General features: G+C 47.6%; 1 protein-coding gene across 2 annotated transcripts in view; it reads left to right on the top strand.

Annotated features, from left to right (window-relative positions):
• Window positions 1-14,179: 14,179 nt before the first annotated feature.
• Window positions 14,180-22,859, top strand: part of LOC121274791 (atlastin-1-like) — a 39,707-nt gene continuing 31,027 nt past the window's right edge. For both annotated transcript variants that reach the window (XM_041182142.1, XM_041182143.1), the window contains exons 1-3: window positions 14,180-14,311; window positions 17,282-17,516; window positions 20,252-20,389. In XM_041182142.1, the coding sequence (XP_041038076.1) occupies window positions 17,310-17,516; window positions 20,252-20,389 (345 nt within the window). In that variant the 5' untranslated portion in view covers window positions 14,180-14,311; window positions 17,282-17,309. The remainder of the gene's footprint in view (window positions 14,312-17,281; window positions 17,517-20,251; window positions 20,390-22,859) is intronic.

A 22,859-nucleotide genomic window follows, 5' to 3' on the forward strand; every position in this document is an offset into this window, starting at 1 on the left:
ATGAAAGTCACGCTGGCCATCACTACTGGGTAGGAGGCAGGATTTGACGTAGGGAAATTCCCCAATTCTATTCCGAAGTGCAAAAATCCAGCCCAATTTTTCCCCCATTAAATGTCTCAACCATGACTTGGGCATCTTCTTCCTTGGTAAAGACAGGGGCAAAGTATTCATTTAACATCTCAGCCTTCGTGCTTAATTGGTCCCAGTCCTTTCACCTTTTTACTATTTATATAGATGACTTTTGGGATTCCCTTTACTGTTAGCTGCCAATCTCTTCTCATACTCTCTCTTTAATTCTCTTATTTGCTGAACCTTCAATATTCACCCTGTTTCTCTATTGTATTATCCACGTGACATCTGTCATAAGAAAGCTTTTGCTGCTTCAACTTAACCTCTATCACTTTCACCATCCAGGGAGCTCTGGATTTGTTTCTCTGCTTTACATCTTTGTGGGAATATACCTTATCTGTGCCTGAATTACCTCTTCTTTAAAGGCAGCCCATTGTTCAGTTACAGTTTCACTTGGCAATCTTTGGTTCCAATTTATTTAGGTCAGATCCATTTTTACCCCATTGAAGTTGCCTTTCCCCAGTTAATTATTGTTACTCTGGATTGCTCCTTGTCCTCTTCCAGAGCCAACCTAAACCTTATGATACAATGATCACTGCCTCCTAAATATTCCCCAGCCGACACTGGATCCACTTTGTCCGGTTGGGGGGGGGGTTGTATTTTGCACATCCGTGCTTCAGGGAGGCAACTGCACACATTAAGGTGTAGTTGCCCTCAGTCAGGCCTGATTTTCACTTGTGAGATGTCCAGAACATGACTTGTTCACTTTAGACCTGCTGGTAAACGTCTAAACTTATTGGAGTTCTTTGGAGGGGTAGGCTACCTATTTGGAGAGTTAAGGCACGTTTTGGATATGGTCTTGGTATACCTTTGGGAGAGGTAAAGTGCCTTTTGAGAGAGGTAACGCACCCTTTTGGATATGGCCTCAAGACATCTTTGGGAGAGGTAAGTTGCCGTTTGGGAGAGGTAAGGTACTCCTTCAGAGAGATAATGTGCTCTTTGGGAGAGGGAATGTGTTCTTTAAGAGAGGGAAGGTGTCCTTTGGGAGCAGTAAGGTACCCTTTGGGAGAGGGATGGTACCCCTTCAGAGAGGTAAGGTACCCTCTGGGAGAGGTAAGGAGCCCTTTGAGAGAGATAAGGTACCCTTTGGGAGAGGGATAGTGTCCTTTGGGATTGTTAAGTAGACACGGATGTACATAAAAAATGGATAAGCTCAGTGGAACTGTCCAACTCTTTGGACAGTCTAAGGGAGCTGTGAAGCTGTTAATGCATTTAACTCTCCTGCCCTTCACATTTTGAAAATAAATACCATATTATGTGTTTTTAAAAAAAACAGTGCCTGCTATTTCACTTTTGTTTGTTGAATTAAGTCTGAGGGCTATCATTACAGCGTTACTGCTGCATGACAAATTTCACAACCTATCATTATCACAATGGGGTGCCTGCTCATTCACAGTTTAGTTGACAGCTCCAAATACTTATACAGTCTTTGAAGTGAGTCTATGAATACAAATATTTGTTTATATAAGGGATGACAGAAGTTAAATATAATGAATGGGTTTTTGTCAATGAATGATTTTTTTCTTGCTAAATACTGAATTCATCAATAGATACTTAAGAACTTTATTGAATCTCAACATAGGTGAATTGGCTTGGAGTGTGTAGGGGCAAAGGGTGGTGGGCAGCACAAAGTTGGCATATGGGCTGTAAAGGGCCGTGGAGGTGTTGGCAGGGAGCATAGGTTGGCATGGGGTATATGAGGGTCACGGGGGACATGAGGTGGCATGGGAAGTGCTTGGGAGGAGGTGAGGGGTAAGGGCTGGAGGGCTGCTTGTTTAATCTTCTTTTCACAGTTGTGACAATGTGCCTGATCACCAAGTTCAGCCTCCCCACCCCCAGCCAACGACCCCCCCACCCTGAACAAAAATCCAAACTTTGGGGCACTTTCAAGTTGGGTTTGTGGAGCCGGGAGTCGTCCCAATTCTGTGTTCCTGACTCAGCAACGGGCCATCATTTTCAGTGTGAGAATTGCCTATTGCTCACTCTACACCAGTATCATCTACTCTCTGTTGTTGTTCGAGTTTTGTGTGGTTTGAAGTTTGTTGAACATTTCCTCGACATGTAAATAGTGGTATCGTTGTTAAAATATTAGTTATATCTTTGATTTCGAACAGGTTCAAACTAGATCCCTTGGATTGGAGCCCAGTGTGTATCAAATAACAATGCAGGTCCATAATTACAGGGATGAATATTTCGAAATGAAGATGTGGGGCTGATTGTTGAATGTGTTCTTTTTTTTAATTTGTTCAGAGGGCATTTTTCAGAGTAAACCATGTGTCTGTGGGCCTGTAGTCACATGTGGGCCAGATTGGGTAAGGACAGCAGATTTCTTTCCCTAAAGGAGATTAGTGAACCAGATGGGGTTTTATGACAATCAGCAATGGTTTCATGGTCATTGTCAGATCTCTAATTCCAGATTTTTATTGAATTCAAATTCCACCATCTGCCATGGATTTGAACCTAGGTCCCCAGAGCAATACCCTGCGCATCTGGATGACTAGTCCAGTGACAATACCACTATGCCATTGCCTCCCCTACATAAAGAGTTTAAGATTGCACATTAGGGGGTTGGGGAAAGTTTGGATTGCTTGTTAAGTTTGAGGTTCTGGTGTTGATGTTTTGAGAGCTCAAAGGATGTGGGAGGCTGCACCCTTTTTAGCTTTTTGACACTCAGAGGACTGTTATAGCACAGACAGAGGCCATTCAGCCTGTCATGTCTGTGCAGGCTCTTTGACAGAAAAATTGAGATCCTCGCACTCCACAACACTTTCCCCATAGCCCTGCACATTCTTCCTTTTCTGATAACAATTGCATTCCCTCTCGAACACCTGGATTGACCCTCCCTCCCCCACACCCTCAGGCAGCGTGTTCCAGATCCTAACCCCTCGATTGACCCTCCCTCCCCCACACTCTCAGGCAGCGCGTTCCAGATCCTAACCCCTCGATTGACACTCCCTCCACCACACTGTCAGGCAGCGTGTTCCAGATCCTAACCCCTCGATTGACACTCCCTCCACCACACTGTCAGGCAGTGTGTTCCAGATCCTAACCCCTTGATTGACACTCCCTCCACCACACTCTCAGGCAGCGCATTCCAGATCCTAACCCCTCAACTGACCCTCTCTCCCCCACACTCTCAGTGCGTTCCAGACCCTAACCCCTTGATTGACCCTCCCTCCCCCACACCCTCAGGCAGCGCGATCCAGATCCTAACCCCTCGATTGAGCCTCCCTCCCCCCACACTCTCAGGCAGCGCGTTCCAGATCCTAACCCCTCAATTGACCCTCCCTCCCCCACACTCTCAGGCAGCGCGTTCCAGATCCTAACCCTTCGATTGACCCTCCCTCCCCCTCACTCTCAGTGCATTCCTGATCCTAACCCCTCGATTGACCCTCCCTCCCCCACACTCTCAGGCAGCGTGCTCCAGATCCTAACCCCTCGCTGCATGAAGAAGTTTCTCCTCGTGACTCCGTCGATCCTTTTACTCATTGCCTTCAATCCGTGTCCCTCTGGTTCTCAGTCCTTCCTCCAATAGGAACAGTTTCTCCCGATCCACTCTGTCCCAGACCCCCTCATGATTTTAAATACCTCTATCAAATCTCCTCTCGACCTTCTCTTCTCCGAGGAGAACAGAACCAACTTCTCCAATCTATCCACGGAACTGAAGTTCCTTGTCCCTGGAACCATTCTCGTGAATCTTTCCTGCTCTCTCTCTCTCTCTCCAATTCCCTCACATCCTTCCTCAAGTGCGGAGCCCAGAACTGGACACCACTCCAGCTGAGGTTGAACTAGTGTTTAATGAAAGGTTTAACATAACCAGCACTGATCCCTGTGGCACTCTAATAGTTACACTTTATCAAACCGATAATGGCCCATTTACCCTGACTCTGTTTTCCATTAGCGAGCCAACCTTTCATCCATTTTTACACAAAAATGTGGCAGGGTAGGTTGAGCAAGTGATTAAAAAGACATACTCTATGCCTCTATTAATAAAGCCCAGAATCCCACATGTCTTTTTTATCACTTGCTCAACTTGCCCTGTCATGTGAGTTGGGACATATCCATCACTTTTAAAAAAAAACTTTAATTAAATTTTTTAAGACCTACGAGAAACCTCATCCCACCCGTGGATGAAGTTTCATGCTTTTTCTAAGGTTGGATGGGCAGGTCCATTAATTACTTTAATGACTCTGTCAATGACATCAATTGGCCATTGACAGGTCAGTTGACGCACAGCTGATTCGGCTGAGCCCCCGCCTACCTGAAATTTAAATGGGACGTGGTGACGTCGGGAGTTCCGCCTGATGTCACCGCGTGTCATTTTACGTGTCGGCAAGCGGGCCCCGTCCCCTGCTCACCGATGGGAAAATCCTGGCCTTAGTGTGTTGTAACCAACTTTCTGATACTGTTACAATGGTGAGGTTTGTAAGATTATGATGTTTCAGGACTGTATCTTTTGGTTTATAAGATTACTACATTTGGGGACTGTAGCTTTAATGATAGGGTAGATGAAATGGGCCATGTGACTAGTCTGGAGTCTGTCTGAGAGTAAAACCTTGGTAGTTGTATTGTCAGAGCTGTGAGGAAGATTCAATTGCTCTATTGAGAGGGAGGTGCAAGGTACTTACGTTCAGGGACAAATCTATAATGAGTAGATTCTGAGGCTGGGATTTCCCAGCCCCGCCATGGAGGCATCTGCTGCGACGGATGCTGCGGCCCGGATGATCCCGGCGGTGGGCGGGGCTGGAAAATCCCGCCCTGAGTCTCCCAATGCCCCAGAAGGGTGCTTTAGATATTAAGTTGTAAACAGTTTCCCTGTAAACTATCCCTTTACTTCTCATATGAGACGAAGTTGGGATCAAGGGTAACTAATTAGCATTTCTACTTAGATACAAAGTTAATGTGTTTCCTGTTGCCATGGGGGAGAGGGTAGAGGAAACCATTTTGAGATTAGGTTGCAAGCTTCCCAATAAACTCATGGATATCACAGACAGGCAGCAGTTGCAGTTTTGTCTTGGCTAGTTTTATGCAGCCATCTGACAGGTGGAGAGAGCAAAAGATCAAATCAGCCAGGCTTGCACCATAAGCAGAGAAAGAGCTGACTATTGTTCATCAAACAAAATGTGGATGGGAGCTCGCACTCAGAATGAAGACCGAGTTTGTGAGGAGTTAAAGGAGGCTGGAGGATTTGCCTAACTTGAAGCTGGAGGAAGAAATCTACAGTGTAACCCGCACAGTGAGAGATAGTTGCGGGATTAGAAGTTACTCGGCTGGGAATGTGAAAAGGAAGCAATCCTTTGGAAGCTGGGAGCAACTGTGAACTCTTTATGAAAAGGATTGTAGTTCCGTAGAGAGTGTGATGCACATTAAGTAAAAAGGCACCACTTATGTCTATAGTTTAAAGTATCAGTTGCCTACAAAAGAAATATTGCATTGTCAATAGTATTTGTAGTCGGTGTTACAGTAAAATTTTAAAATTTGAAAGCTGGACATGTTATTCTTTCAGACATTTCTCTTTAAAGGCTCTTTATTGGCCTCCACAGAGGTCATGACAAAATCAAGATAGGTAGGAAAGCAAGTTGTGATGAGGTTACAAACATTCTGTAAAGCGATATAGATAGGTTAATGGAGTGGGAAAAAATGGCAGATACTGTATAATGTGGGAAAATGTGAGGCTGATCACATTGACAGGAAGAATAGAAAACTAGAACAATATTTAAATGGAAAGTGATTGCAGAATGCTGCAGTATGGAGAGATCTGGCTGTCCTTCTACATGAATCATAAAATGTCCGCATGCAAGTACAGATTCAGACATTGGCGGAGTGTCTGGATTGCCCTCAAAGAGTGGCATGGTGCAAATGTCTCTGGCTTCCTTCAGGGGTACATTGGTGAATAGGCTAGCGATTTCGGAAGAACACATGGACAGCCCTGCTCGAAAGCAAATTACAAAAACGCTTGTTGGACTTGTGTAAGAGTCCAGCTGCCAGATGGTATATGTGATAGGATTCGTCCTTACGGTTCATTGTGTCCGTTTATGTATGGGCTGTCCAATTCACACACAAGTGATGTCCCTTTATGCCCCGTCTTATCTATGACTGGGTCTGCATAACATGAGGATAAAAGCGAAATACTGTGGATGCTGGAAATCTGAAACAAAATACTACAGGTGCTGGAAATCTGAAACAAAAGAGCTTTGAAGAAGAGTCGTATGGATTCGAAATGTTAACTCTGTCTTTCTCTCCACAGATGCTGTTACACCTGCTATGTTTTTCCAGCATTTTCTGTTTTTGTTTCTACAACACATGAATTGGCCAAATGGTTGGGCGTGTTACTACAACCAGTTCTGAGTAAGTTTTCCCACATACAGGGTGAAGGATTCCTCCACCTTTCTGGAGACCATACAGGACTTGCATATTAATAGCAATGCCATGTCCATGTGCTCATTTGACATTGCTAGTCTATTCACCAATGTACCGATCAAGGAAGCCATAGACCTTTGCACTGTGTCACTATATCATGACGAGCTGGATGCAGGGCCAATGTCTGAATCAGTATTCGCTCTCATGTAGCTGAGTTCAGTTTTAAAGACACCATGTATGTCCAAATAGATGGTGTCGGATCCCCTCAAGGCTCGGCCCTTGCAAACATCTTTGTGGGCTTCCATGAGAAATTCACCTTCAATGGAATGATACCTAACCTCCTACCCCATGCATATTTCTGATATGTAGATGATACATGTGCTACATTTGAATCTGCAGCTGCATGTAAGAACTTCCTTACAAACCTTAATGGTCTCCATCCTGCGCTCAAATTCACCTTTGATATGGAACTGTCAAATGAGCTCCAATTTCTCAACGTGGTAGTTCTGTACTACTGTGTGCCACAAGCTTACTTTCACTCTTCAATATACGCATTGGGATTCCTTATCAGCAACCTCGTAAATATGGCCCAAGCCATTTGCTCATCATGTAAGCTTGATGCTGAAATAAGGCACATCAAAGCCATGCTGTGGGATAATGGCTACCCTAATCAGATTATTAATAAAATGATAAAAACAAAAGATAAAAACAAAAACAAAAAACTGCGGATGCTGGAAATCCAAAACAAAAACAGAAACAGAAATACCTTCAACACCTCTTTGTTCTTTTGTCTGTGACATCTTTTGATTATTTGCTCCTATCACTGCTTGTTTGTCCCTACGACCACCCCCCCCCCACTTCTCTCCCCCCACCTCCCCATCTTAAACCAGCTTATATTTCACCCCTCTCCTATCTTTACTTAGTTCTGTTGAAGGGTCGTGAGGACTCGAAATGTCAACTTTGTTCTTCTCTGCCGATGCTGTCAGACCTGCTGAGTTTTTCCAGGTATTTCTGTTTCTGATCAGATCATTGCTCGCTATATATCATGCAAACTCATGAATGGACCTAAGGCCATGACCTTTGGTCCTGAAAAGTTCCCAGTCTACTCAGATTACCCAGGGAGGGTAAGCAGTCTCAAAAAATTGAGCAAGAGGTGAAGCTAGCCGTTTCACGCTGTTAATAAGCAGTAGCAACACAAGTGTTATTCTCCACTAACAGGAGGCCAAAAAGACGTGCTAAGAATTACACTGAAAACCAACTGAAGATTGTCAGTCGAGCTCACAGTGTGGCTTATTTATGCATACCAGAAGCCATGTATATTCACACATGGGCCCTGTCCTTTGCAGACAGAAGGAGCATGTCCACACACTGCCTCTTTTTCAATGAAACAAAAGCTTTGGGGACAGCCATTCCCTGGTTCATTCTTCATGGCGATGCCTTGACCAATCAGAGTTGTGCTTCCTGGTTTGAATTTGAAGCAAAGCTTGGCAGTTAAATGTTTCCTGCTGCCTTCTCCATGGCAACGCCTCTCCCACCAGAGTCTATTTGCCAACCAAACAGAACCCTCTTCTCAAGCAGTATAAACTGTTGTTCCATTTACAGTTGTTATTTCTTGCGAGCTGTACTGATGAGTGCAAGATGAAAAGCTTTGATAGCATGCCTCCTTTTTTCAGCAATAGTCAAGTTTCAAAATACGAAGTCTCCCATTTAATACAGAGAAGACAAGGAATTTCTTCTCTGAGAGTTGTCAGTCTGTGGAATTCTCTCTCCCAGACAGCAGTGGAGGCCAGGTCACTGAATATGTTCAAGGCTGAGTCAGGCAGATTTCTCATTGACAGGGGAGTCGAGGGTTATGGGGGCGAGGGGGCGGGGTGGGGGGGGTTGGGGGTGCAGACAGGAAAGTGGAGTTAAGGCCACAGTCAGATCAGCCATGACCTTATTGAATACGGAGCAGGCTCAAGGGGCTGAATGGCCTACTCCTGCCCCCAATTCTTATGTTATTATGAGAGAAAAAAGTTATGGATAACCCTCCAACTGTCACCCCTGGAAAATCTACCTTGCAGTTCACTTACAGATCTTAATTCTCTAGCCTTTGTCTCTCCATTCACCATGACATTTCTAGAACTACTGATTTGCTCAACCACACCCTCACCTCCATCTTTCATCCCATAGTCGCCATTTAAACAATGACTCCCTCTCTCTCTCTCACCCTGACCATCGTCCTGGTACGGCTCTCATCTCTGCTCTCTTAACACTGAGGCTCACAGACTTGAACAGATATGGCGGACAGTTGGTTCAACCATCCATCACCAGATCTGGCTGGACCACATAAAGCACCATTGGGTTGTGCTCCGGTCTGCTAAAACAGCTCACTATTCCACAGAATAGTCAAGCAACAGCCTGTCATAGTTATACTCAGGAAATCACACCTTACAAGACAATGTCCCAGACATCACCATCCCTGGTTATCTCCTGACCAACCAACAGGACAGACCCAGTAGAAGTGGAAGGAGTTTCCCTGGGAGTCCTCAACATCAATTCCGGACCCCCTTGAAGTCTCATGGCATCAGGTCAAACATGGAAAAGTTAACCTCCTGCTGATTACCACATATCATACCCCACACCGCCACCCCCACTTCCCCTTCAGCTGGCAAATCAGCGTTCAATGTTGAACATCACTTGAAAGAAGCATTGAGGGTGACAAGGGTGCAGAATGTACTCTGGCTGGGGGACTTCAATGTCCATCACCAAGAGTGGCTCGGTAGCACCACTACTGGCCGAGTTGGCCAAGTTCTTAAAGGATATAGCTGCTAGACGGGGTCTGCAGAAGGTGGTGAGGGAACCAACAAGAGAGGAAAACATACTTGATCTCATCCTCACCAACCTGCCTGCCGCAGATGCATCTGTCCATGACTATTGGTAGGAGTCACCACTGCATAGTCCTTGTGGAGATGGAGACCCATCTTTATACTGAGGATACCCTCCATCATGTTGTGTGGAACCACCGGCGTGCTAAATGGGATAGATTTTGAACAGATGTAGCAACTCAAGACTGGGCATCCATGAGATGCTGTGGACCATCAGCAGCAGTGTCCTTGAACACAATCTGGAGCCCACTAGGGAACAGGCAATTCTAGATTTAGTGATGTGTAATGAGGCAAATTTGATAAGGGAGTTTAAGGTGAAGGAACCCTTAGGAGGAAGTGACCATAATATGATAGAATTTACCCTGCAATTTGAGAGGAAAATGCTGGAATTAGATGTAACGGTATTACAGTTGAATAAAGGTAACTACAGAGGCATGAGGGAGGAGCTGGCCAGAATTGACTGGGAGATGAGCCTAGCAGAAAAGACAGTGGAACAGCAATGGCAGGAGTTCCTGGGAGTGATTTGGGAGACACAGCAAAAATTCATCCCTAGGAAGAAGAAGCATACTAAAAGGAGGACAAGGCAACCATGGCTGACAAGGGAAGTCAGGGACATCATAAAAGCTAAAGAGAAAGCATACAATGCGGCGAAGAGCAGTGGGAAACCAGGGGATTGGGAAGCCTACAAAGACCAACAGAGGACAACTAAAAATGAAATAAGGAGGGAGAAGATTAAATATGAGGGTAAGCTAGCCAGTAATATAAAAGAAGATTGCAAGAGTTTTTTTTAGATATATAAATGGTAAGAGAGAGGCAAAAGTGGACATTGGGCTGCTGGAAAATGACGCTGGAGAAGTAATAATGGGGAACAAAGAAATGGCGGAGGAACTGAATAGGTACTTTGCGTCAGTCTTCATGGTGGAAGACACAAGTAACATCCCCAAAATTCAAGAGAGTTGGGGGGGGGCAGAGATGAGTATGGTGGCCATTACCAAGGAGAAGGTGCTAGGAAAACTGAAAGGTCTGAAAGTGGATAAATCCCCTGGACCAGATGGATTACACCCCAGAGTTCTGAAGGAGATAGCTGAAGAGATAATAGAGGCATTAGTGGTGATCTTTCAGGAATCACTGGAGTCAGGGAGGGTCTCAGAGGACTGGAAAATCGCTAATGTAACCCCCCTGTTTAAGAAGGGAGTGAGGCAAAAGACGGGAAATTACAGGCCAATTAACCTGACCTCAGTCATTGATAAGATTTTAGAGTCCATTATTAAGGATGAGATTTCAGAATACTTGGAAGTGCATGGTAAAATTGGGCAAAGTCAGCATGGTTTCATCAAGGGGCCTGACAAATCTGTTAGAATTCTTTGAGGAGGTAACGAGCAGGTTAGACGAAGGAGAGCCAATGGATGTTATCTACTTGGACTTCCAGAAGGCCTTTGACAAGGTGCCGCACAGGAGGCTGCTCAGTAAGATAAGAGCCCATGGTGTTAGAGGCAAGGTACTAGCATGGATAGAAGATTGACTGTCTGGCAGGAGGCAGAGAGTGGGGTAAGGGGGTCCTTCTCAGGATGGTGGCCGGTGACTAGTGGAGTTCCGCAAGGGTCAGTGTTGGGACCACAACTTTTCACTTTATACATTAATGATCTAGATGAAGGAACTGAAGGCATTCTGGCTAAGTTTGCAGATGATACAAAGATAGGTGGAGGGACAGGTAGTATTGAGGAGGCGGGGAGGCTGCAGAAGGATTTGGACAGGTTAGGAGAATGGGCAAAGAAGCGGCAGATGGAAGTGTGCTTTGGTAGGAAGAATAGAGACATAGACTATTTTCTAAATGGGGAGAGAATTCAGAAATCTGGAGTGCAAAGGGACTTGGGAGTCCTAGTCCAGGATTCTCTTAAGGTTAACTTGCAGGTTGAGTCGGTAGTTAGGAAGGCAAATGCAATGTTGGCATTTATTTTGAAAGGGCTAGAATATAAAAGCAGGGATGTGCTGCTGAGGCTTTATAAAGCTCTGGTCAGACCACATTTAGAATATTGTGAGCAATTTTGGGCCCCATATCTCAGGAAGGATGTGCTAGCCCTGGAGAGGGTCCAGAGGAGGTTCACAAGAATGATCCCAGGAGTGAAAGGCTTAACATATGAGGAACGTTTGAGGACTCTGGGTCTATACTCGATGGAGTTTAGAAGGATGAGGGGGAATCTTATTGAAACTTACAGAATACTGAAAGGCCTGGATAGAGTGGACATGGGGAAGATGTTTCCATTAGTAGGAGAGACTAGGACCTGAGGGTACAGCCTCAGAGTAAAAGGAAGACCTTTTAGAACAGAGATGAAGAGAAACTTCTTTAGCCAGAGGGTGGTGAATCTACGGAATTCATTGCCACAGAAGGCTGTGGAGGTTAGGTCATTGAGTGTATTTAAGAATGAGATAGATAGTTTCTTGATTGGTAAGAGGATCAAAGGTTACGGGGAGAAGGCAGGAGAATGGGGTTGAGAAACTTATCAGCCGTGATTGAATGGCAGAGCAGACTCGATGGGCCGAATGGCCTAATTTCTGCTCCCATGTCTTATGGTCTAACCTCATGGCCTTGTATATCCCCCACTTTACCATTACCATCAAGCCAGGGGACCAACCTTGGTTCAATGAAGAGTGCAGGAGGGCATGCCAGGAGCAGCATCAGGCATACCAGAAATGAGGTCTCAACCTGGTGAAGCTACAACAAAGGACCAATTGTGTGCCAAACAGTGTTAGCAGCATGGAAAGACAGAGCTAATCGATCCCACAACCAATGGATCAGATCCAGGCTCTGCAGTCCTACCACATACACTGGAGGAATATCCCCGGCCTCAATGATGCCGTTGCCTAGCATATCAGTGGAAACGATAAGAATCTTCAGCTAGGAATGCTGAGTGGATGATCCATCTTGGCCTCCTCTGGAGGTCCCCAGCATCACAGATGACAGTCTTCAGCCAATTTGATTCATTTCGTGTCAAGAAATGGTGGAAGGTACTAAATACTGCAAAGGCTGTGGGTCCTGGCAATATTCCAGCAATAGTACTGAAAACTTGTGCTGCAGAACTTGCCGCGCCCCTATCCAAGCTGTTCCAGTACAGCTACAACACTGGCATCTACCCAGAAAAGTGTAAAACTGTCCAGGTATGTCCTGTACACAAAAAACAGGACAAACCCAACCTGGCCAAGTAGCGCCCCATCAGTCTACTCTCCACCACCAGTAAAGTGATGGAAGGGGTCATCAACGGTGCTATCAATAACCTGCTCACTGATGCCCAGTTTGAGTTCCACCAGGGTTACTCAGCTTCTGACCTCATTACAGCCTTGGTTCAAACATGGACAGAAGAGCAGAACGACTGAGGTGAGAGGGACTGCCCTTTACGTCAAGGCCGCATTCGAATGAGTGTGGCATCAAGGAGCCCTAGCAAAGCTGGAGTCGATGGGAATCGGGGAAAACCCTCTGCTACCGAGCACAAAGGAAGATGATTGTGGTTGTTGGAGGTCAGTCATCTCAGCTGTAGAACATCACTGCAGGAGTTCCACAGGTTAGTGTCCTTGGCCCAACCATCTTCAGCTGCTTCATCAATGACCTTCCTTCCATCATAAGGTCAGAAGTGGGAATGTTCGTTTATGATTGCACAATGTTCAGCTCCAATCGCCAGTGACCCCCACATCCATGAACTAATGAAAAGCAAAACTCCAGAATCAACCTGAAATGGAAAAATAACGCTGGCTTCTCTCCACTGCACTCCATCTTCATAAACCCCTCTCCCCTGTCCCCCAACCCTCACCTCCAACAATAAGTGTGAGGAGCTCATGGATTTCTTTGTCACTGAGATGGAGACCAACCGATCAACTGCCTCTGCTGTCTCAATCCCACTGGCCCACCAGGTCAAACCTGCTCTCTAAGTGATATTGAATAGAGGAAACATGGGAATTTAAAGGGATGGGAATAGGGGCAGGGGAACCTATAGGGATGAGTATAAAGATGCAGGATCTATAGGAGTGGGTACAGGGTCACAGGATCATATTGGGATGGGTATTTTAAGCAGGACCCTATCAGTTTGGGTAAGTGTGCCCCATAAGCAATGATCAGCAGACATGTTCCGGGGGGGGGAGGGAATCCCCAGCTGTCAAAGTGAGCTCTTTGCACATGTGTGCAAAAGAATGCACTGCTCCCTGAGGCAAAGTCCTTCATCAGGGAGATTCGTGAAAGGTAAGTAAACTCTAAAAATAGAACAATATTAAAAAAACGAGATGGGACAGGTTAATCATAAACAATTAAAATTTATTACATTTTTAAAAATTGGACTTGAAACTTCATCCCGCCAGTGAATGAAGTTTCATGAATAATCTGGAGCCCGCTGGGGCTCCTGACCTGCCCGCCAGCCTTAAGCTTGGATGGGCAGGTCTTTAATTATGTTAACTAGCATGTCTCAATTGGCCATTGACAGGTTGGCGGGCAGACAGCTGATTTCGCTGTCTGCCCGCCTTCCTAAAAATTTAAAGGGACCGGGATGACGTCGGGGATTCCTCCTGATGTCATCCCGCATCACTTTCCCCTCAGCGAGCTGGCCCCGCCCCCAAATCACAGAGGGGAAAATCCTGGCCGTTAAGTCAAGTATCTGGATTGAGAATGCAGTAGGGCCAGTTCCTGTGTTTTCTCAAATACTGAGGTTCACCGAGTGATTTCTCAACATTCGAAAGTGAAATAAATGAGCAAAACTCTGCTCAGGTACTAAACCGCAGCTTCCTTCCACTGGCACTGTAGTGTCTTGCTTGGTGCTGACTGAACCGTTCACATTCCTGGTGAGAGTTTGGACAGGGTGTGAGAGGAGATCACAGCTGGGTCTGTCCAGGACCATCTTACTGCTTCATCTCTGACAGCTCAGGATACACTTGCTGTTTCCAGTTGCTGCTTCCTGAGTGTCATCGTGTGCCAGGTAAAGACATTGGGATTTAAAGGAGCAAATTTCACTCTCTCTTCAATTTCTGTCACTCTGTCCCTCTCTCTGTGTCTGTCTGTCTCTCTCTCTCTCTCTGTGTGTCTCTCTCTCTCTCTGTGTCCGTCTATCTGTCTCTCTGTCTGTCTCTCTCTCTCTCTCTGTGTCTGTCTCTCTCTCTGTATTTGTCTGTCTGTCTCTCTCTTCCCCTGTCCCTCTCTCACTGCCCCTTGTTAATTATATATAAACTGTGTGCTCATTGGATTAAGGTGCTGGGTATGAATTGGAAACTCACCTGTTTTCAGGAGTCGACTGCAGGAGGAGTTTCCTTTGGAGGTGTACAGTATATATTACATGTCTCTGTAAACCAAGGCTTGGGGATGAATAAAGACTCCAATATCCTATCCTTCATCACTCAGCTATTCTCTCTCTACCTGGCTGTGTGTTTCTGTTTGCCTCTCTCTTATTGAAACTCTCTCACTTTCTCTTTGTCCCTCTGCCCAAGAATCTCTCTCTCTCTCTAGCTCTATTTCTCTCTCTATCTTTTTCCCACTCTTCTTCTCTCTCCCTGTGTGTGACTCCCTCTGTCCCAAACTTTCCCCTTGTCGCTCTGTCTCTCCCCTCATCCCTCTCCGCCCCTATTCTATTTCTCTGTGCCTCTGTCTGCAGCTCTCCCTGTCTCTTTCTATCCCTGTGTCTCTCTCTCTACGTGTCCCCATCTCACTCTCTGTATTTCTTGCTCCCCTTTTCTGTGTCTCATGCTCTTTCACTGTCTCCATCTCTCTCTACATCTCCATGGGATATATCTTACCTGTGACAAGCAGAGAGGGTCTTCGGGTTTAATGTCTGAACTGAAAGACAGCACCTGTGACAGTGTACCAGGCCCTGAACGCTGCCCTCACTCCAGTGCTGCCTGTCCCTGCCGACTCAGGCAGGTTGACCAGCTAGTATGAAATGAAAAAAATAAAGCTGGATTCAAAGCTACAGATTTGGCTGCTTCTGACCTCCAACAGCACCAGAGGTTCAAAGCGGGAGAGCGTGCGGGTGCTGAAATATCAGAAATACACTGTTGGGCGCAAGGTGTGGAGTTCATTCCTGGAAGTTTCCCCAATCGATTTTAAAAATGGGACAAAGGCCGTTCTGGGAGGAAACCGTACAGGACGAGAGACGATCATCTGAGAAACAGGACCAGCCCACGAAAAGGGGATGATTGGTCCCCTCAAGATCCCACTCCCTCCTTGGTTCCAGGTCTAATCCTTCTCACTCTCTGCTCTTACAATCCAAACGACTGTTCACATGGATCACCAAAACACAGTAATTTTCGCCATCGTGTCACAGAGAGATGTAAAATAGGGAAAACACAAAAAGGTTTCAGCTCCCCTCTGGGACCGGGTGTTACAGTGCATTAGATACGCTGTCCTTTCCCCCTCTGGGACTGAATGTCACAATGCATTACATACTCTGTCCTTTCCCCATCTGGGACTGGGTGTCACAATGCGTTAGATACACTGTCCTTTCCCCCTCTTGGACCGGGTGTCACGGTGCGTTAGATACACTGTCCTTTCCCCCTCTGGGACCGGGTGTCACGGTGTGTTAGATACACTGTCCTTTCCCCCTCTGGGACCGGGCGTCACAGTGCGTTAGATATGCTGTCCTTTCCCCCTCTGGGACCGAGTGTCACAGTGCGTTAGATACACTCTCCTTTCCCCCTCTGGGACCAGGTGTCACAGTGCGTTAGATATGCTGCCCTTTTCCCCTCTGGGACCGGGTGTCACAGTGTGTTAGATACACTGTCCTTTCCCCCTCTGGGACCGGGTGTCACAGTGCATTAGATACACTGTCCTTTCCCCCATCTGGGACCGGGTGTCACAGTGCATTACATACTCTGTCCTTTCCCCCTCTGGGACCGGGTGTCACAATGCATTACATACGCTGTCCTTTTCCCCTCTGGGACCGGGTGTCACAGTGCGTTAGATACACTGTCCTTTCCCCCTCTGGGACGGGGTGTCACAGTGCATTAGATACACTGTCGTTTTGCCCTCTGGGACCGGGTGTCACAGTGCGTTAGATACACTGTCCTTTCGTGTCACAGTGCGTTAGATACACTGTCCTTTCTGCCTCTGGGATCGGGTGTCACAATGCATTACATACTCTGTCCTTTCCCCCTCTGGGACTGGGTGTCACAGTGCGTTAGATACACTGTCCTTTCCCCCTCTGGGACCGGGTGTCACAGTGCGTTAGATACGCTGTCCTTTCCCCCATCTGGGACCAGGTGTCACAGTGCGTTAGATACACAGTCCTTTCCCCCTCTGGGACCCTGTGTCACAATGCATTACATACTCTGTCCTTTCCCCCTCTGGGACCAGGTGTCACAGTGCGTTAGATACACTGTCCTTTACCCCTCTGGGACCGGGTGTCATAGTGCGTTAGATACACTGTCGTTTCGCCCTCTGGGACCGGGTGTCACACTGCGTTTGATACACTGTCCTTTCCCCCTCTGGGACCGGCTGTCACAGTGCGTTAGATACACTGTCCTTTCCCTCTCTGGGACTGGGTGTCACAATGCATTACATACTCTTTCCTTTACCCCTCTGTGACCGGGTGTCACAGTGCGTTAGATACACTGTCGTTTCGCCCTCTGGGACCAGGTGTCACACTGCGTTAGATACACTGTCCTTTCCCCCTCTGGGACCGGGTGTCACAGTGTGTTAGATACACTGTCCTTTCCCCCTCTGGGTCTGGGTGTCACAGTGCGTTAGATACACTGTCCTTTCCCCCTCTGGGACCGGGTGTCACAGTGCGTTAGATACACTGTCCTATCCCCCTCTGGGACCGGGTGTCACAGTGCATTAGATACACTGTCCTTTCCCCCTCTGGGTCCATGTGTCACAGTGCGTTAGATACTTTCCTTTGTTATGGAATTGTATAGTGAAGTTTTGAATTATTTTCATTCTCTCTCTGTCTCAACAGGTCCTGATAAGACACTGTGTTCCTGGAGATGGAAGGCAAACTACAAGTCGGAGAATCCATGCGCCTGCTGGCTATTGACAATGGCTCAATAAGCATTAATGATGATGTTTTAAAATATTGTTTTTTAAGAGAGGATGTGAAAGATCTGCCAGTTTGTCTGATTTCCATCATCGGCAAAGAGGGGATGGGAAAATCCTTTTTACTCAATTACCTTCTTTGGAGACTCAATAATCTAGTCAGTAACAACAAAAAGCACTTGTTCTTACCGTGTTTACCTTAATTTTAACTCCTATTCCTTCATTGAAACACCTATAATCTCTCTTCCCTGCCCCCTCCCACAATCCTACCCCAATTCCCTGCCCCTCCCCCATCCCTCTTCCCCGCCCCACCCCCAATTCCACCCCATTTCCCAATTCCCCACCCCTCCCCTTCCCCAATCTCTCTTCACCGCCCCCTCCTCCAATCCCACTCCAAGTCCCAATTCCCTGTCCCTTTGCCATCCCTCTCCCCCACCCCATATCCCACCTCAAATCCCAATTCCCCTCCCCTCCCCCAAACCCTCTTTCCCACCCAAACCTACGCCAATCCCAATTCCCCTCCCCTCACTCCCACCCCCAATCCTACCCCAAGTCCCAATTCCCTGTCCCTCCCCATTCCTCTCCCCCACCCCAAATCCCAATTCCCCACCCCGAATCCCACCCCAAGTCTGAACTCCCTGCCCCTCCGCCTTCCCCAATCCCTCTTCCCCATCCTACTTCCCTGCCCCTTCCACATCCCCATCTCTCTTCCCTGCTCCACGCCAAATTCCATCCCAAATCCCTCTTCCCTGCCCCCTCCCCCAATTGTTTGCCCCTCCCCCATCCCTATTCCCCACCCCACCCCCAATTCCACCCCATTTCCCCATTTCCCGCCCCTCCACTCCCCCAATCCCTCTTCCCTGCCCCCTCCCCAATCCCACTCCAAGTCCCAATTACCTGCCCCATCCCCAGACCTCTCCCCCACCCTCAATCCCGTCCCAATTCCCCTCCCCTCCCCCAATCCCTCTTCCCCACCCCCACCCCAATCCTACCCCAAATCCCAATTCCCTGCCCCTCCACCTTCCCGAATCCCTCTTCCCCTCCCCTTCCCCCATAGCACTTCCCTGCCCCTTCCACATCCCCATCCCTCTTCCCCGCCCCAAACCCGATCCCTCTTCCCCAACCCCATCCACAATTCTTCTTTGCCTCCCCCCACCCTCAATATCTCTTCCTCTCCCCCTCTCTGATCCCCAATCCCTCTTCCCCATCCCAATCCCTATTTGCCTCCCCCTTACCTCTTCCCCATCCCCAACTCCAATCCCTCTTCCCCGTCCCTCCCCATCCCCCTACCCCTGCCCCATCCCCAATCTCTCATCCCCTTCCCTGCCCCCATCCGTCTTCCCTGCCCCTTCCCCATCTCCATCCCTCATCACCAATCACTCTTCCCCACCCCATTCCCAATCCCTTTTCCCCACTCTCGCTGCCTCCATCTCCAATCCCTCACACAGTTTCCCCTTATTCTGGCCCCTCTCTCTATCCCTTCATCTGCGATTCTGCACTTGCTCAGTCCCTTCAGCTTCATTGTCTTCTCCCCATCCCTCTTCCCCTCCCCATCCTCCATCCCCAATCCCTCTTCTCCTCCCCTCCCCAACCCCTTTTCCCCATCCCTCACCATCCCCCTTACCCTCCCCCATTGCTGTTCCCCACCCTCATTCCCAATCCCTCTTCCCACCCCATTCCCAATCTCTCTTCCCCATTGCTGCCGCCTCCATCTCCAATTCCTCAGTTTCCCCACCACTAATCTCTCTCTCTCCCTTCATCTGTGATCCTGCATTTGCTCATTGTCATCTCCCCATCCCCATCCCTCTTCCTGCCCCAACCCCCATCCTTCTTCCCCTTCCCGGCCCCCATCCCTCTTCCCAGCCCCCATCCCCATTCCTCCTCTCCTCCCCTATCTCCATCCCATCCCTTTCCCCCAATCCTTCCCTGCCCCCAACCCCTCTTCCCCATTCCTCCCCCATCCCTATTCCTCTCCCATCCCTCTTCCCTACTTCTCCCCCATCCCCAATCCTTCTTCCCCTTCCCCACCCCATCCACATCCCTCTTCCCTGCCCCCAACCCCTCTTCCCTGTCCCTCCCCTATCTCTATTCTCCTCCCCCATCCCCATCCCTCTTCTCCGCCCCCAACCCCAATCCCTCTTCCCACATCCCTCCACAATCCCTCTTCCCTGCCCTCTCCCCATCTCCAATCCCTCTTTCCCACTCCCTCCTCCTCGCTCAATCCCTCTTTCCCGTGCTTCCCCCAACCTTTCCCCATCCCCAATCACTCTTCCCCTCCCCATCCCTCTTCCCCCCACCACCATCCCTATCCCTCTTCCCTGCACCATCCCTCTTCCCTGCCCCTCCCCCGCCCCAATCCCTCTTCTCTTCTCCCACCCCCAATCCCTCTTCCCTGTCCCTCCCCCATCCATCTTCCCCTCCCCTTCCCCACCTCTCTTCACCGGCCCCACCCCCAATCCCAATCCCTCTTCCCCGCCCCTGCACTTGCTTCATTGTCTTCCCTCCATCCCCAATCTCTCTTCCCTGCCCCCAAACCCAATCCCTCACTCTCCCTCCAACTCCAATCCCTCACTCTCCCTCCAACTCCAATCCCTCTCTCTCACCATCTCCTATCCCTCTCTCTCTTCAATCCCTCAGCCTTAGTTCCGTCATTGAGGTAAATAATGGGAACCCCATTGAATTGTGTCAATACTGGATACTTCCCTAGACTATGACCCTGCTATTCATCCCTGAACCAGATGTCTATCCCCTGACACCTCCCTCCCTTCAGCCTCTTAACTCACTTAGTGATTCATTTCTCATAATTATTTCTGCCACCTGAGAATGGAGGGACATTTTTCAGATATAGAGCTGTAAATTTTGAGCTTGTTTTAACCTTCTCCGATTCCCTCAGGAGAGCAGAGACCAGGAGTGGATGGGAGGTGCAGATGAGGACTTGCGTGGATTTGAGTGGAAATCAGGATTGAACACAACAACCAAAGGTGTTTTTATCTGGAGCAAACCGTTCCTGATAGATACTGAGCAGGGTAAGGTAGGTGTGAACTCGATTGTGTCTCACTCTGTAACACACTCTCACCCTGTGTCTATCCTGATGGATACAGAGCTAGGTAAGGTAGGTGTGAACTCGATTGTCTCTTACTCTGTAATACACTCTAACCCTGTACCTTTCCTGATGGATACAGAGCAGGGTAAGGTAAGTGAGAGCTCAATTGTCTCTCGCTCTGTAACACACTCTCACCCTGTACCGTTCCTAATGGATATTCCTGATGGATACAGAACAGAGTAAGGTAGGTGTGAACTCGATCGTCTCTCGCTCTGTAACACACTCTCACCCTGTACCTTTCCTGATGGATACAAAGCAGGGTAAGGTAGGTGTGAACTCGATTGTCTCTCGCTCTGTAACACACTCTCACCCTGTACCTGTCCTAGGAACAGGAGTAGGCCATTAAGCCCATTGTTTTTGCTGCACCAGGCAATTAGATCATGGCCAATTATCTAACTCAATGCTACTTTCCCATGCTACCTACATATCCCTTGATGTCATGAATCTCCAGAAATCTATCCATTTTTGTCTTAAACGTGCTCAATGATTGAGCTTCCACCATCCCGTGGGGTGCAGAATGCCAACGATTCACTACCCTCTGAGTGAAGAAATTCCTCCTCATCTCAATCTCAGGATAAGGGGCAGGCTGTTTAGGATTATGTCACCTGGTTCTAGACTCACCAGCCAGGGGAAGCATCCCATCTACCCTGTCATGTCCTGTAAGAATGTTGTAAACTTCAATGAGATCACATCTCATTCTTCAAAACTCTGGAGAATACAGGCCCAGTTTCCTCAATCTCTCCTCACAGGACAATCCCACCATCCCAGGGATCAGTCTGGTGGACCTACATTACACTCCCTGTATGACAAATATATCCTTCCTTTGATAAGGAGACCAAAACTGCACACACAACTCTAGGTGCACTCTCACCAAGACTCCATACAATTGCATCAAAACATCCTTACACCTGGACTCAATTGCCATGCAGTGAAGGCCAATATACCATATGCCTTCCTTATTGGTTGTTGCATCTGCATGTTAGCTTTTAGTGACTCATGAACAAGGACACCTGGGTTCCTTCAGACACCCGCACTTCCCAACCTCTCAGCCTTTAAGAAATATTCTGTCTTTGCTTTTACCAACCAAAGCGGATAACTTCACACGTATTCACATCATATTCCATCTGCCATCTTCTTTCCCAGTCGCTTAGCCTGCCCAAGTCTGCTTGAAGCCTCCTTGCATCCTCCTGACAACTTACCTTCCCATCTCGTTGTCATCATCAGCAAATTTGGAAATAATACAATTGGTCCCCAGATCCAAATCACTAACATAAAATAGCTGTGTACCTAGCGCTGATTGTTGTGGTACCCCACTAGTAACAGCCTGCCATCCAGTTTACCCCTGCTCCGTGCTTTCTGTCTGTTAACAAATTTTCAATCCATACCATAGCAACAGGGGTCTCACAGAGATGGAGAGGCAGAAAGCAGATTGAGTTCAGTTGGTGATTATGCTGTAAGTGGAGGAAGCAGTTTAAGACTCTCTCTAGTTGGACATACTAATAGACTGCTCAGGAAAATAAGTCTACGAGTCATAGATGGCTGCCCGATAGTTAAAGTAACAGGGAATGTTGAGTCAGTTCTGGATCTCAAGGGAGATACCGGGTTGTCAGCAGTCTACTGAGAGAGAGAACTGCAGGGAGCAGGTCCCAAAGGAAAAGGAGGAAGGTCCCAAGAAGGCCCCCATACCATATTACCCCCAATCCCATGCATTCTAATTTGGCTTACTAACCTGTGTAGGATCTTATCAAAAGCCTTCCAAAAATCTGGATACACCACAACCACTGGTTCTCCTTTCTCCATGCTACAAGTAACATCCTCAAAAAATGGCAACAAGTTTGCAAAATAATATTTCCTTTTCATAAATCCATGTCGACTCTGCCCAATTTTACCATTAATTTAGAGGGCAGGATCCACCTCCAGGGCTTTATCCTCTCCTTCTGATGTTCCTTTCCCCTGGATCACCATGTGCTTTCCACGCAGCCTCTCAGAGATACTTAGGCATGCCAACAGAACACCATTGCTCCACAGGCCTGTAGTAAGGAGTCACCAACCTTTGGCTTTGGATCTTCTGGCATCTCACAAGCCCACTTTGCCTTGATTCTGCTTCCCACAGCTTTCACTCTTTAATATGGAGCCTTTTCCTCTGCTCCTTACTAGAACTTTACTAAACAGGATCTTATTCCAGATTCCTGTCCTTTGATTTAACCTAAAGGTCTTCTTAGGACTTTTCTCCTTTTCCTTTGGGACCTGCTCCCTGCAGTTCCCTCTCTCAGTAGACTGCTGACAACCCGGTATCTCCCTTGAGATCCAGAGCTCACTCAACATTCCCTGTTACTTTAACTTTAGAGCAATGCATTTAAGACTCTTAGAGATATTTTCCTGAGCAGTCTGCAAGTAT

The sequence above is a fragment of the Carcharodon carcharias genome (genome assembly GCF_017639515.1).
Source record: "Carcharodon carcharias isolate sCarCar2 chromosome 38 unlocalized genomic scaffold, sCarCar2.pri SUPER_38_unloc_2, whole genome shotgun sequence".
Lineage (NCBI taxonomy): Eukaryota > Metazoa > Chordata > Chondrichthyes > Lamniformes > Lamnidae > Carcharodon > Carcharodon carcharias.